The sequence below is a fragment of the Mercurialis annua genome, linkage group LG6 (assembly GCF_937616625.2).
Source record: "Mercurialis annua linkage group LG6, ddMerAnnu1.2, whole genome shotgun sequence".
NCBI classification, from domain to species: Eukaryota; Viridiplantae; Streptophyta; class Magnoliopsida; order Malpighiales; family Euphorbiaceae; genus Mercurialis; species Mercurialis annua.
The window spans coordinates 2,825,795-2,837,779 of NC_065575.1; the positions used below are offsets into that span (position 1 = coordinate 2,825,795).

An 11,985-nucleotide genomic window follows, 5' to 3' on the forward strand; every position below is an offset into this window, starting at 1 on the left:
AGGCCGGAATATATATATATTCATTAAGTATATATGATTCATTACAACAAACTGAAAAAGAGCGAAAATCCCATTGTGTATGACATGAATCTCTCTAAGACATGAAAAACAGCATAAAACAGACAGATCCAAAATGATGACTTAATTGAAAGCCAAGAAAAATTGAAAGGAATACCGAATTGCAGAGTTTTGCAGGTTTCACACATAATCAAAATCCATCAAGTGCTATACAATGGTACTATATGATATAGGTTTAAAGCAGGACTAGGGCACAAACCCGATATCCTTGAAGTATTCATGCTCAAGGGCCGCCCTGGCAGTAATTCTTTTGCTAGGATCCAAGCATAGCATTTTCTGGTACGTTGAAACCACATATATGAGCAAATGAGACAACAGAATTGTAGTAGACTTGAAATTTTAGTTTAATATCACTATGTAGCACAGAAACAAAAATGTTGAACCTAAAAAACGTCAAATAACAGTCTATATTCTAGACTATTATTTGTTATGAACTTAGATTTTGATTATATTCAAGTCATTTATTTCATTATATTCAAATCATGTTTTCCCCATTTTTTCGTTGCTGTATTTTGAGAAAATTCGTTACGCCGTTACTGTTTCAGACTCAGCACCTTAGTGAATGCAGCATGTTTAAGCACATTCCAAAAGACAAAGAGAATGTGTTTTGTCATTGCATTCAACTTACAGAGAGAAGGTCAAAACCGGCTGAATCAAGAGTTGTAACTACACTTGCTAAGCCCTGCAAAGAAAAGCATGCACAATAGTAGTCAATAAACAGGTAAACATTACTTAAAAGTTACATGACATCGTAGATGACGAGAAAAACCTGAGAAGGCCACTTAGGGAAGGCAGACTTAAAATCAGGCAATGAATTAACCCCGGGCCATGTTTCCTCAGTTGGAGTGCCCAAGACCCTGTGCATTCGACAAAAAAATTAATACATTATCAGTTACAATTTCATAGCCATGCGTCAAAAGAGAAAAAATATCTTCAGTGATAAGTTTGACCATGACTGAATGATTAAACATTCTGGAAGATCAAAGAACTCCAGTGTACTAAAGTATCATTCTCATTTGTTTCTTTTTTTTTGTACGTGTGCACGAGTCTATTCAAAGCCCGTGGAAGCAGAACACGCCCTAATTACATGCACCAAGGATGGTGATGCAGGCATTAGAGCATTGTGTGATGGAGCAACATTTATCAGTTCCTGTCTAAGGGTAAACTACAAACACTTCAGCCCAGAAAACCAGTCCTTGAAAACTCCTGATTATGAATGCTTAGATGAGACTGATTCTAATGCTGATCTATTTTAGGAACCAACCAGAGAAACACTAACCATTCTGGCTTTAAATACCTTATCGCAATAAAGAGTATTAACCTGTTTATCCCATATTGCATCGACTTTCTTTCATAGCATAAACTTTTTAAGGAGAATTTTTATGTGACCAAATATGAAATGTCGATACTAGATAAAGTACGGATGGCAAAAGTTTAAATGCAGTACATAAATGTAAATTTTGAAGGAGGAAATATAAGGTACTTGAAAATCTTGAATAGTTCATCAATTTCAGAGTCCCCAGGGAAGAGAGGCCGCTGGTTCACCATCTCAGCAAATATACATCCCACTGACCAAACATCAACTGGAGTTGAGTAATGCCGCGACCCAAGCAGTATCTCTGGTGCTCTATACCACAGCGTTACCACCTGGAGAGGTGGCTCAGTAAATACAGGCATAGCAACCATCAAAGCACTACATAAATCAGTCACCAATATTGTGCAAATTTCATGCACACAAGAAACATAAAGCTAATCACAGTTGTTCATTAAGGGGGAAGAACCTACAAATTCAAATGACAATGATAATAATTAATAACAGAATCGATAAAAAAAATATACATTTAAAGATTTAACATTACTGGTGGACATGTGATATTAGAATACTAGGTTCCATGAAATTGAGTGCAAACAGCACAATCCTTGAAGAGGAGCATTTGGAATGTGAAAGGGTTCTAAGTTTGAACTGGAGAAGAAAACTAAATCAGACAAGACGTCATCAGACTCATCACATCATGAGATGGTAAATCATATACGAGGTGGCATGTTCAGAATGGCAACATGATTTACCAAGAATTTTAGACTAAGTTCAATTGATACCTCATGCGTAAATGTCCTAACAGGTATGCCAAATGCTCTGGCCAATCCAAAATCTGCAAGCTTCAGTGCATTGGTAGTGCGATCAATAAGTAGATTTTGTGGTTTCAAATCTCGGTGAAGAACTCTATGAGAATGACAGTAAGCGATGCCTCGAAGTATCTGATAGAGAAATGACTGCAAATGAAGGGGAAGCACGTCAATTGATTATTTTATAATAAGATCCAAAAATCTGAAGCCAGACACATGACCAGGAAAGCTAAGACACATGACAAATGTATATAGGGGTAAGGAAAATCAAAATGACTCACTTTAACTATACGAGGATCCTTAGAGAACTCGGGACATGAGTCCATGTGCTTCTTCAAATCCAAATCCAGATACTCAAAAACCAAATACAAACGCTTCTCACTATGTACCACATCCTGCAACCTGTGAGCATAAAAATATAGGTGATAAAGTATTTGATTATAAAGATTAAAAGAAAATATGATGCAGAATTTTTTTTAGATGCAAAAGTAAACTACCTGACAATGTTCCCATGCTGCATTTCTTTCAAAAGGGAAATTTCTCTAATTGCAGTGCTTGGAACACCTTCATCTTCCTGCTCCAAGCGTATTTTCTTCAAAGCTATTGTCTCATTGGTTACACGATCACGAGCCTTGTACACTACTCCATATGTTCCTTCACCAATCTTTGCAACTTTCTCATACTGCCATATTTAAATATCAAATTTAGTAAAACAATTACAGTGCAGATCAACAAGGGTCCAGAAAAAACCACAACAAATAACTTCATTGCGCAAAAACTTAGATCTTAAATTGACCTGCTCCATTTAGTCCAAGTTAAATGCTTCTGCAAAGTTCCAAGAGCGAGTGACAAGAAGTTAGGAAAACTGACGAAGCTAAAAGATAACGAAATGCAAAACTGATAGCAAACAAAGAGAAAATAAGTTGAGCATACAGCTCAAGGGCTGAGTCGGTGGTTAGCCATCTTCAAATCAAATTCGATTCACTTTTCACCGACAGAGACTTTGAACCCAATACATTAAGTCTGATAGTAGAATTTTAGTTGGTCCCTCTATATGTAAGATATAATATATTAACTGTCCCATTTAGCATGAAATAAATCATTCAAATATTCAATCATCTCAACAACAAGTCATATAACTTTATTGAATTACATATTCCATAGCATTAGCAGCCTAGGATGCACGGAAACCTTACGTAGGGTGAGTTTCCCCGTTCCGGAAACATTTCATTATGTTCCAACACTAACTATTTCAATGAATCTATAAATCCGTAATCATATTAATCTCATGAAGTAACATTTAACTCATAACAGACACAAAATAAACAATTAAAAACCAAAACAAGAACACATAAACCACAAGATCATAGCAAGATCATTAAAATACAAGAAAATAAAGTAAAAGAACTCTAATCAAACTAAAAACAAGATTAAACAAACACATTAGCGAAAAATGCAGGTGATTAGCGATTGAAAAGACGAGTGATATACCTGAATCGGAAGCAATTAAAGAAAATTAGTGAATCGGAGTGAAGTAATTGGATTGGATTAGGTCAGAGAGAGAGATAATGGCGGTGGTTATTTGCTCTACCACTGGTACTGAATGGGAGAGTTCTGCTTTTTACTATACCTTACTTTTTAATTACCCCTTTTCTTTTTACCATTTTCTTCTTCTTTTCTTTTTTTACTTTGACTGTACCGTCAAAATGGATCATGACACGAATATATAATTCATCCATGAAAAATAATTAATTAGAATTGCATTTAAGCATGCAATCGTATGATTAATTTGTTTATGACACGATTTAAAATATATTTGACCATTATGGTGTGTTTTTAACCAAAAGATTCTAGATCCGATATATGATTCTTTTTAGGGTTAATTACTATTATCCCTATGAGTTTTGATCCGAAATACTATTTCTCTTATGAGTTTTAAAAATTGACTATTTTCCCCCTAAGTTTTATGTTTCAGCTAACTAAAATCCGGAAAACACAAATATTAGGGATAAACAGTTGACTTTTTAAAATTCATGGGAAATTAGTATTTCACACCAAATCTCATGGGGGCGATTGTAATTAACCTTTTTTTTAATAGAGGTAGATCAATTCTATATTAGTTATTAGCATGAGTTAGCAGAAATTAATTAGTATCACACACTGTCTTTAAATAGGTAAACTACAGCTTGAAGGGGAGTCGGGTTCGAAACCTCAACCTCACACAATGTGAAGGTCTTCGCCATTAGACTAGGTCTTCATGTGCGATCCATATATGATTAAATTCACATCAAAAGTGTTATCCCTTTTCTGAATTTCTCACAAATATAACTGCTTTTAATTGGAATTATTGAAATCTAATTCTCGTCAAAAAAAAAAATCCTAAGGTCATACAACATCGTAGCATAATATACAAGTAACATTAGAATTAAAGTATTAAATAAAGCATAACTTGAAAAGTGACTCGAAATAACTTGGACAAATGTATAAAATACAATAAAATTGTTACTTGCATTTGACTGATCATGACTAATGTAAGATAAAAAAAAATCTAAAACAAACATTCAATCCATAATCTCTAACAAATAAGCAATTAAACTATACTTTATTGTTTCTACATGCACAAAATATAAGCCAAATGTATGAAAAAGATTGATTTTAATATTTATTATTTGGAATGAATACATACACACCTACTTATTTTTTTTCATATCAATTCTATGATTTGTATATCAATGATTAGTCCGTAATTACATTAAGTTATTATTAGTCTTCAATATATTTACAATGCAAGACGTAGATTCAAATCATGTTGATTTGCATTTGTTCATTTCTTAAAAATATGCCAACATACATGAACATATTACATTAGTTTATACTATTAATTTTTTTTTAAAATCAGTCGGACTTTTAACCTTCTGGTTTGGATTGTTTGCGATAAAAAAATGATTACAATGGCTTCATGTATCACAAAAAATCTATGAAACATAAATAATTTAAAATCAAATCCAAACTCGAATGGAAAAAAGTAACATTTTTAAGAAAAAGGTTAAAAAGACGTAGTGTTATTTTAGAGTGGTATCACACCACTACTTGGCGTCGTGAATAGAGTGGCGTAGTAGCCGAAACAAAGGATACAGTGACGAACTTTGCTATAACTATGGATAGATACATATCTCTAATTTCGGTTTTGATTTTTCGTGCAAAATAAAATATCAAACTACTTAATTAGGCTATTCAATAATTATATCTATATCTATATCTATATCTATCTATATCTATACTATATATAAAAGCACGGATGGGGGGGGGGACAGGCAAATTTACGGAACAACCCTTTTTAATTTATATTAAATAACGGTTTTATAGTCATTAACAAATTAATTATAATAATTAATTACTAAAAAATTATTATAATTAGAGTTTTAGTTAAAATAAAATTGTATCATGATAAAGGAATATTAATTGAGTATAGAAAAAATAGCTAATCTTTTCCAAATTAATAGGAATATCAATCTTTTAATTTGACTACACTAGCAACACAATTAATATTATTCAAATCTTTATTAGTTATGTGTAAATTTACAAAAAAATTAATTTGATTTTTTTAATTTTGTTTTAAAATAATAATACATGAATTGACGAGTCACGTTACGAGCCACGTGCGTAGCACGCAAAGCAAGACTAGTAAATATAAAATAAAACAACATTAGAAATGTGGGTTTGGATCAAAAAACTTATCTAATATCGTGAATTTAAGATTCTCATGACAAATACGCGAATAAAATTTATTAATTATTTTATTTATTTCTATAATTGCATCACCGTTTTAAAATCATCATCTTTATTTTATCAGATAATTATAAATTTCTACAATTTCTTAATTTTTTCTAAAATTTTAAATATATCATTTCGGAGCAGTTATATTTATAAAGAACTCCAAAAAAAAAACTATCCCTGATAATATGAAATGAAATGGCCGTTCGGTTTTTATACGACATTGTGTCATGCTATATTTCCGCACTTATATCGATTATTTGTGACATTTAACTTGTCGTGTCAGTTATATTTCGGCCGTGATGTCAGCTATAAATCACCGGATTAATACATTAATAATAAATTTTTTGAAAAAGGAAAAGAAAATAGAATTGAATTTCTCCCACCAAACAAAACAGAAACAGAAACGAAAGGCATAGTTTCCAACTCCACTTCACCTTCTCTTTTTTTTCTTCTATCCAGGAAAATAAATTAAAACTATTTTCCTGGTAACCAAACACGCCACGTCATCACCTTCATCATAATTCCCAGTTCTCTTGAAACCTAATTGTCTTCTCCTGAAATTTCCAATTCAATCTTTTGCGTTATTTACTTTTCAATTCAGGTACGCTGCCTGCCATTCTTGACTTTCAAATTCTTTCTCTGTTTGTTTCCCGAGAAAGTGGAGGAAAACAAAAACAATGAGCGAATAATTAGCAGTTTTATTGTAATTCGTTCGTTATTCAAAAGAAGATTACAAAATATGTATTAGTTAATGCATGGTTAATCAATCATTAATAACTAGGTTCATTAATAACTGAAATTTTGGTTCTGATGTTATCATGATGATAGTGTTAAGTTTTTTTTATTAATTTGAAGTGTTGGAATTAATTTTTTTTGATGACTACTTGCATTTGATATGTTATTTTCCTTAAGTTATGCAATCTAATATTTACATTGGAAACCAAATATTGCAATGCAATTTAATAGTGTGTTTAGCTGATGAGAGATGGAGAAAACTATGTTATACGTGTCGGTGTTGCTTAACTCGTATTATAAACATGTAGTGTTTGAGTTTTATTTATCAAACAGGATTGGTAATTGCTTCGTGTTCGTGTTTAGCCTAATCGTCTTTCGTGTCTAGGCAGTTACGACCTAGGCATGACTCACATGTAGGAATTGCCAGGTCTAGATATTGCCTAATCTGCAAAGCACTGTGTCTGTTCATTTTTAAAATAGTGTATTTATTTTTTTTGGTTTCTGACATTGTAAGAGCTTGCAGCTTGCAGCATTGTTATTGCTCTCTAGCATTTCCTTTTCTGTTGTTGGGAAAGGTTTAGCAACATGATCATCGAAATATTTTTTATTTTATAAAACTTGGATTTAGCTAATCCAGCAACAGTTTACCAGTATGAAATCTGTATGGTTTTGAAGGTTTTGCTCCTAGACTGGTTATAACATAAGTTAGTTATGAAATGCTATGGATTTTCAGCTCAAAAATGCAAGTTCTGCACTTGTTTTTATTTCCAATACTTGTAAAGTGAAATACAATGTCAATTATACAATGTGATGCAATGGACACTGTCCTAAATCGTATATGCTTGATCAAGATGCTAAATCAAATTTAATATGATATCTGGTGCTAAAAATTTTGAATTAAATTTGATTAGTATTTCTGTTTTCAGCGTCAAAGGTTTGTTATTAATATATGTTTGCAATAAAGGCTTCACGCAAAAGTTCGTAACAATGCACTGCATTTTTTGTTTCTTGCTCCCAGTTCCAATTTTCGATTTACCTTAACAATGTCGAGTTTGGAAGAGCCGCTTGGTTTTGACAAGTTGCCAAGCATGAATACCATTGATAGGATTCAGAGGTTCTCTTCCGGTGCTTGCCGGCCTAGAGCAGATGATATGGGAATGGGAAATTGCTGGATTGAAGGAAGAAGTTGCAGCACATCAAACCGTTGTGAGTAAGTAAGCATTACTAAAGAGTCGTAGAGATTATCGATACTGTATTTTCAGAATTATCGTATCATAGCCTTTTGAAATGCACAAAAGTAACGTCTTTTTATTTTAAGTTTGCTTTCTAGGGCCATTAAGTCAAGGTTTTTGCTGTTTCTTCTCTAATGTTATATAACCTATACATAAGAGAAACTCTTTATCTGAGCAACTGAATCATATGCTCCATTTTACTTGTTAACATTCTGATTGTTATGGTTGCATTAATATGCAGTGAAGATGATCAAGAGTACGCAAAAGATACTTTTCCATGGAAAAGACATACAAGAGGTCTGTCTCAAGGTGATTCCTTCAATCAAAGGACCATGAGCTTGGGAAGGAACCATGTGATGTGTGGCACGGTTTGGGATTCACGGTACTTTCCAGATCGTCAACATAACTCCAAGTCCAGTAACAAAGACATGTGGGATATGACAAATAAGGTGACTTAAAAACTAAGATGGAGCTGTAATATTGTTTTAACTTGGTAGATAATAGATGACTATGGTCTTTGCATTCGTTCCGGTTGTGATGGCAGTTCTCCTACATTTTGCTATGCAATTCATAGTTCAGCCGTTTTACTCTTCTGTTTTTTTCTAAATCCAAATAGTAAAGGGGTTATTTTACCCTTCCGTTTATTGAACTGAAAATGTGTAGATTTTGAACTCTTATCCTTTGTTTGGACAAAACAGTTTCTGAAAGGGATACCAAAGTTTGTGAAGATTGTAGAAGTTGGTGCAAGGGATGGACTACAGAATGAGAAAATGATTGTTCCCACAGATGTAAAGGTTGAATTGATTTGCAGGCTAGTATCGTCAGGATTGTCAGTTGTTGAGGCTACAAGTTTTGTGTCTCCTAAATGGGTTCCTCAGGTAATTTTATTTGTATCACTTATGTCAATACTGTAGCTTGGAAGTGGAAACTATGTTGTTTTTAATGTAACCCTTTTAGGAATTATTCACATAACTTGGATGCATTTTGAAAAGCAGTTTTGAGTTTGATGTATGCACTTGCTTCTAATTTTTATTTACAGTATGCATGGACCAATAGTATTATTGAAAAATCGTACCAATAAGCAGTTAGAGTGTTGGCATACTCGTGTTAGTTGCTGCTGTCAATCTGCTTCTATCAAATTTAACATTTTCTTACATGGAGATGAATGGTGTTTGAAAGTAGGTGGAATTTGGTTTTTGCTTTAATGCCAGTTTACTGTAATTGTTGGTTTTATCTGTCTATATTTAGAAACTTCTATTTTATCTTTATTATTTTTGTCATTGCTTACTGTAATTGTTGGCATTCTATTTCCGTGCTACATAGTTTTCAGATGAACAACTCTGTTTCTGACATGTTATATTTGATTGTAGTAAAGGAGAAGCGCTCCTCTATGTGATTTTGATTGTGGTTTAACTTTTCCTGGTTCAAAATTTAATGCTATTTTTTTCTTACTTTCACCCCTCCTCAATATGGCTTTGATTATGGTTTTTATTTTTTACTAGTTTTTCTATATTATCTTCCACTGTCAAATGATACCAACTGCTGGACTTATTTTGCATTTTCTTTCTGCCTCTCTGACTTTTTTCTTTTCTCTTAAACAGTTAGCAGATGCAACAGAGGTTATGAAGGCAGTTCAGAGATTGGAGGGCTGTAGGCTTCCTGTTCTGACACCTAATCTAAAAGTTTGTATCTTTTTTACCATTGCAAATGCAAGCAATCTAACAATGTCATAATGGTTTGATAGAATTCTTTTAATCATCTAAATCGTTCTCTAGGGATTCGAAGCAGCTGTTGCAGCTGGTGCCATGGAAGTTGCAGTTTTTGCATCTGCTTCTGAATCATTTTCAAAGTCGAATATCAATTGTAGCATCAAAGAGAGTCTTTCTCGTTATCGTGCTGTTACTAGTGCTGCTAAAGAGCATGGAATTCCTGTTCGGGGGTATGTACTCTTTTTACCTTTTATCTTAACTCTCTCCCCTACAATTTATTGTGTGACAATTTTCTGCTTTGTCTATGTTGAAATTCCTACTGATACAGAAAAATCTAAAAGCATGATCAGGATTTCGATGTCTCTCTATTAATTTGGCAAACGAATGTAGTAGTTATTTGAATATCCTCAGGTTAATTCGTACATGGGTTTATAACCATTAATTGAAATGATTAGTCATCTTTGTTTATAACAAACTGCTGCCATATTCATTTAAGTCAATATCTGGAAATATATTGTGGTAATGCTAAGCCTGTTTCAGAATCTGCGATTTTGATCTTAGACAGATAAATTATCTCTTGGATATCCACAAAGACCTATGCAACACAGAAAAGAAAACGCTGAAACAGAAAACGATAAAATGATATTTTTATAAAATAGGTTATAAAAATTATAGTTTTGGAATTATAAAAGAAACGTCAAAGCGTAATACCAAAAAAGCTTCCATGCAATATAGGCAAAGACTCTTAACAAATTTTAATGATTTGGTATTGGACTGTGTTACATATTAATTGTATCATGTTGATACTTCCGCTGAAATCAAAGGTTGATGTGACTTTAACCTCTGGTTCTTAAATATTTTGATAGGTATGTATCATGCGTTATTGGGTGTCCTGTAGAAGGAGCAATTTCCCCTTCACAAGTGGCATATGTGGCAAAAGAACTCTATGAGATGGGTTGCTTTGAAATTTCTCTTGGTGATACAATCGGTGTCGGAACACCTGGTAGTGTTTTGATTTACTTTTGTTTTATGTTGTCTCGGTGATACAATTGGCGTCGGTGCTAGTCAGTTCGGTTCATTTTTTGGTTCGTATCAGTTTTTTCGGCTAAATTTACATCAAAATGAAAAATCAACCAAACTGAAAAACGATTTTTTTTATAATTTCAAACAAAATGGTACTAATTTTTTTAATTTGGTTCAGTTTTTCGGTTTTCCAGTTTTTGCACACCCAAATTACAAATGGAAAAAGTGCCTTTTTTTTTTTATCATTTTGTTGCAATACAAGTTGGTGACCCAATGGAAAACTGTATAAAGTTTATGATTCTTATTTTTGCGTAAACATCATTCTAAGTTTAATGTATTTACTTTATAATTGGAACAGGGACTGTTGTTCCAATGCTTGCAGCTGTAATGGATGTAATTCCTGCTGAAAAGCTTGCTGTACACTTCCATGATACATACGGCCAATCGCTTCCCAATATTCTAGTTTCCCTCCAGGTATGCTTGACATGAACTTTCAACTCTACTTTTCAAGAACTGCTTCATATTTAGGCTTTGATTTAGTATAGATTTGTAAATGATGAATAGTCCAACTTAACGAACTAAATCGAACCGAACAGTGTACACGCTGATGAGAGCAATCTGCCGTTTTTCTTATTCTCTTGAACAGATGGGGATTAGCGTCGTGGACTCGTCAATTGCTGGTTTAGGAGGGTGCCCATATGCTAAGGGAGCATCAGGCAATGTTGCAACTGAAGATGTCATCTACATGCTTCATGGCCTTGGTGTAAAGACCAATGTAGATCTATCAAAACTCCTCTCTGCTGGGGAATATATAAACAACCACTTACGTCGCACATCCGGTTCGAAAACCGCTGTTGCCTTGAGCCGGGTTACTTCCGACGTCTCTAAAATATAAGAGACTGCTATTCACTTTGTCGGAAATACAGCCAATGGCTTTATCTCGTACGAGAGATTGAAGCTTATATATATATACAAGGAATAATTACTATCACCTCTTAGGTTAGTTCTAAACTACTATTTCCTCCCTATATTTAAAATATCATTGTATTATCTCTGATATTTTTAGGTATTAGATAACTGAAATCCTCGAGTTTCAGTTAAGTGGAATTAAAATGTCAGGGAAAGCAATGTGTTTTATAATTACAGAAAAGAAAACAGTAATTTTGACTTAATCTAAGTGGTGATGGTAGTTATCTATATCTATAAACATGTATTGTATCGTAAACGAGTAATATGCATATGTATACACATTACACATTAATATACAAATAGAATGAAAGAAATATTAAATGATTATGTTATGTACA

The 11,985-nt window shown here is 33.1% G+C and overlaps 2 protein-coding genes across 4 annotated transcripts; one reads left to right on the plus strand and one right to left on the minus strand.

Moving 5' to 3' along the window:
- LOC126686067 (cell division control protein 2 homolog A) lies at positions 1-3,827 on the minus strand. Of its 2 annotated transcripts, XM_050380087.2 has the most exons (9): positions 3,694-3,827; positions 2,999-3,027; positions 2,700-2,884; positions 2,484-2,604; positions 2,176-2,349; positions 1,562-1,725; positions 848-935; positions 707-760; positions 1-354 (listed from the first exon to the last, which is right to left on the minus strand). In XM_050380087.2, the coding sequence occupies exons 2-9, from the start codon at positions 3,005-3,007 to the stop codon at positions 265-267; spliced, it is 885 nt and encodes a 294-aa protein (XP_050236044.1). In that variant the 5' UTR covers positions 3,008-3,027; positions 3,694-3,827; the 3' UTR covers positions 1-264. The 2 variants fall into 2 exon arrangements, with proteins under 2 accessions (XP_050236044.1, XP_050236045.1); XM_050380088.1 differs by lacking the exon at positions 2,999-3,027 and having other exon boundaries at positions 3,694-3,826.
- Positions 3,828-6,368: 2,541 nt separating this feature from the next.
- LOC126653647 (hydroxymethylglutaryl-CoA lyase, mitochondrial) lies at positions 6,369-11,985 on the plus strand. 2 transcript variants are annotated; one of them, XM_050347582.2, is made up of 9 exons: positions 6,369-6,580; positions 7,733-7,924; positions 8,188-8,395; positions 8,645-8,824; positions 9,548-9,628; positions 9,722-9,885; positions 10,522-10,658; positions 11,037-11,152; positions 11,325-11,985. In XM_050347582.2, exons 2-9 carry the CDS (start codon positions 7,758-7,760, stop codon positions 11,571-11,573), a joined length of 1,302 nt encoding a protein of 433 aa, XP_050203539.1. In that variant the 5' UTR covers positions 6,369-6,580; positions 7,733-7,757; the 3' UTR covers positions 11,574-11,985. The 2 variants fall into 2 exon arrangements, with proteins under 2 accessions (XP_050203539.1, XP_050203540.1); XM_050347583.2 differs by lacking the exon at positions 6,369-6,580 and having other exon boundaries at positions 7,830-7,920.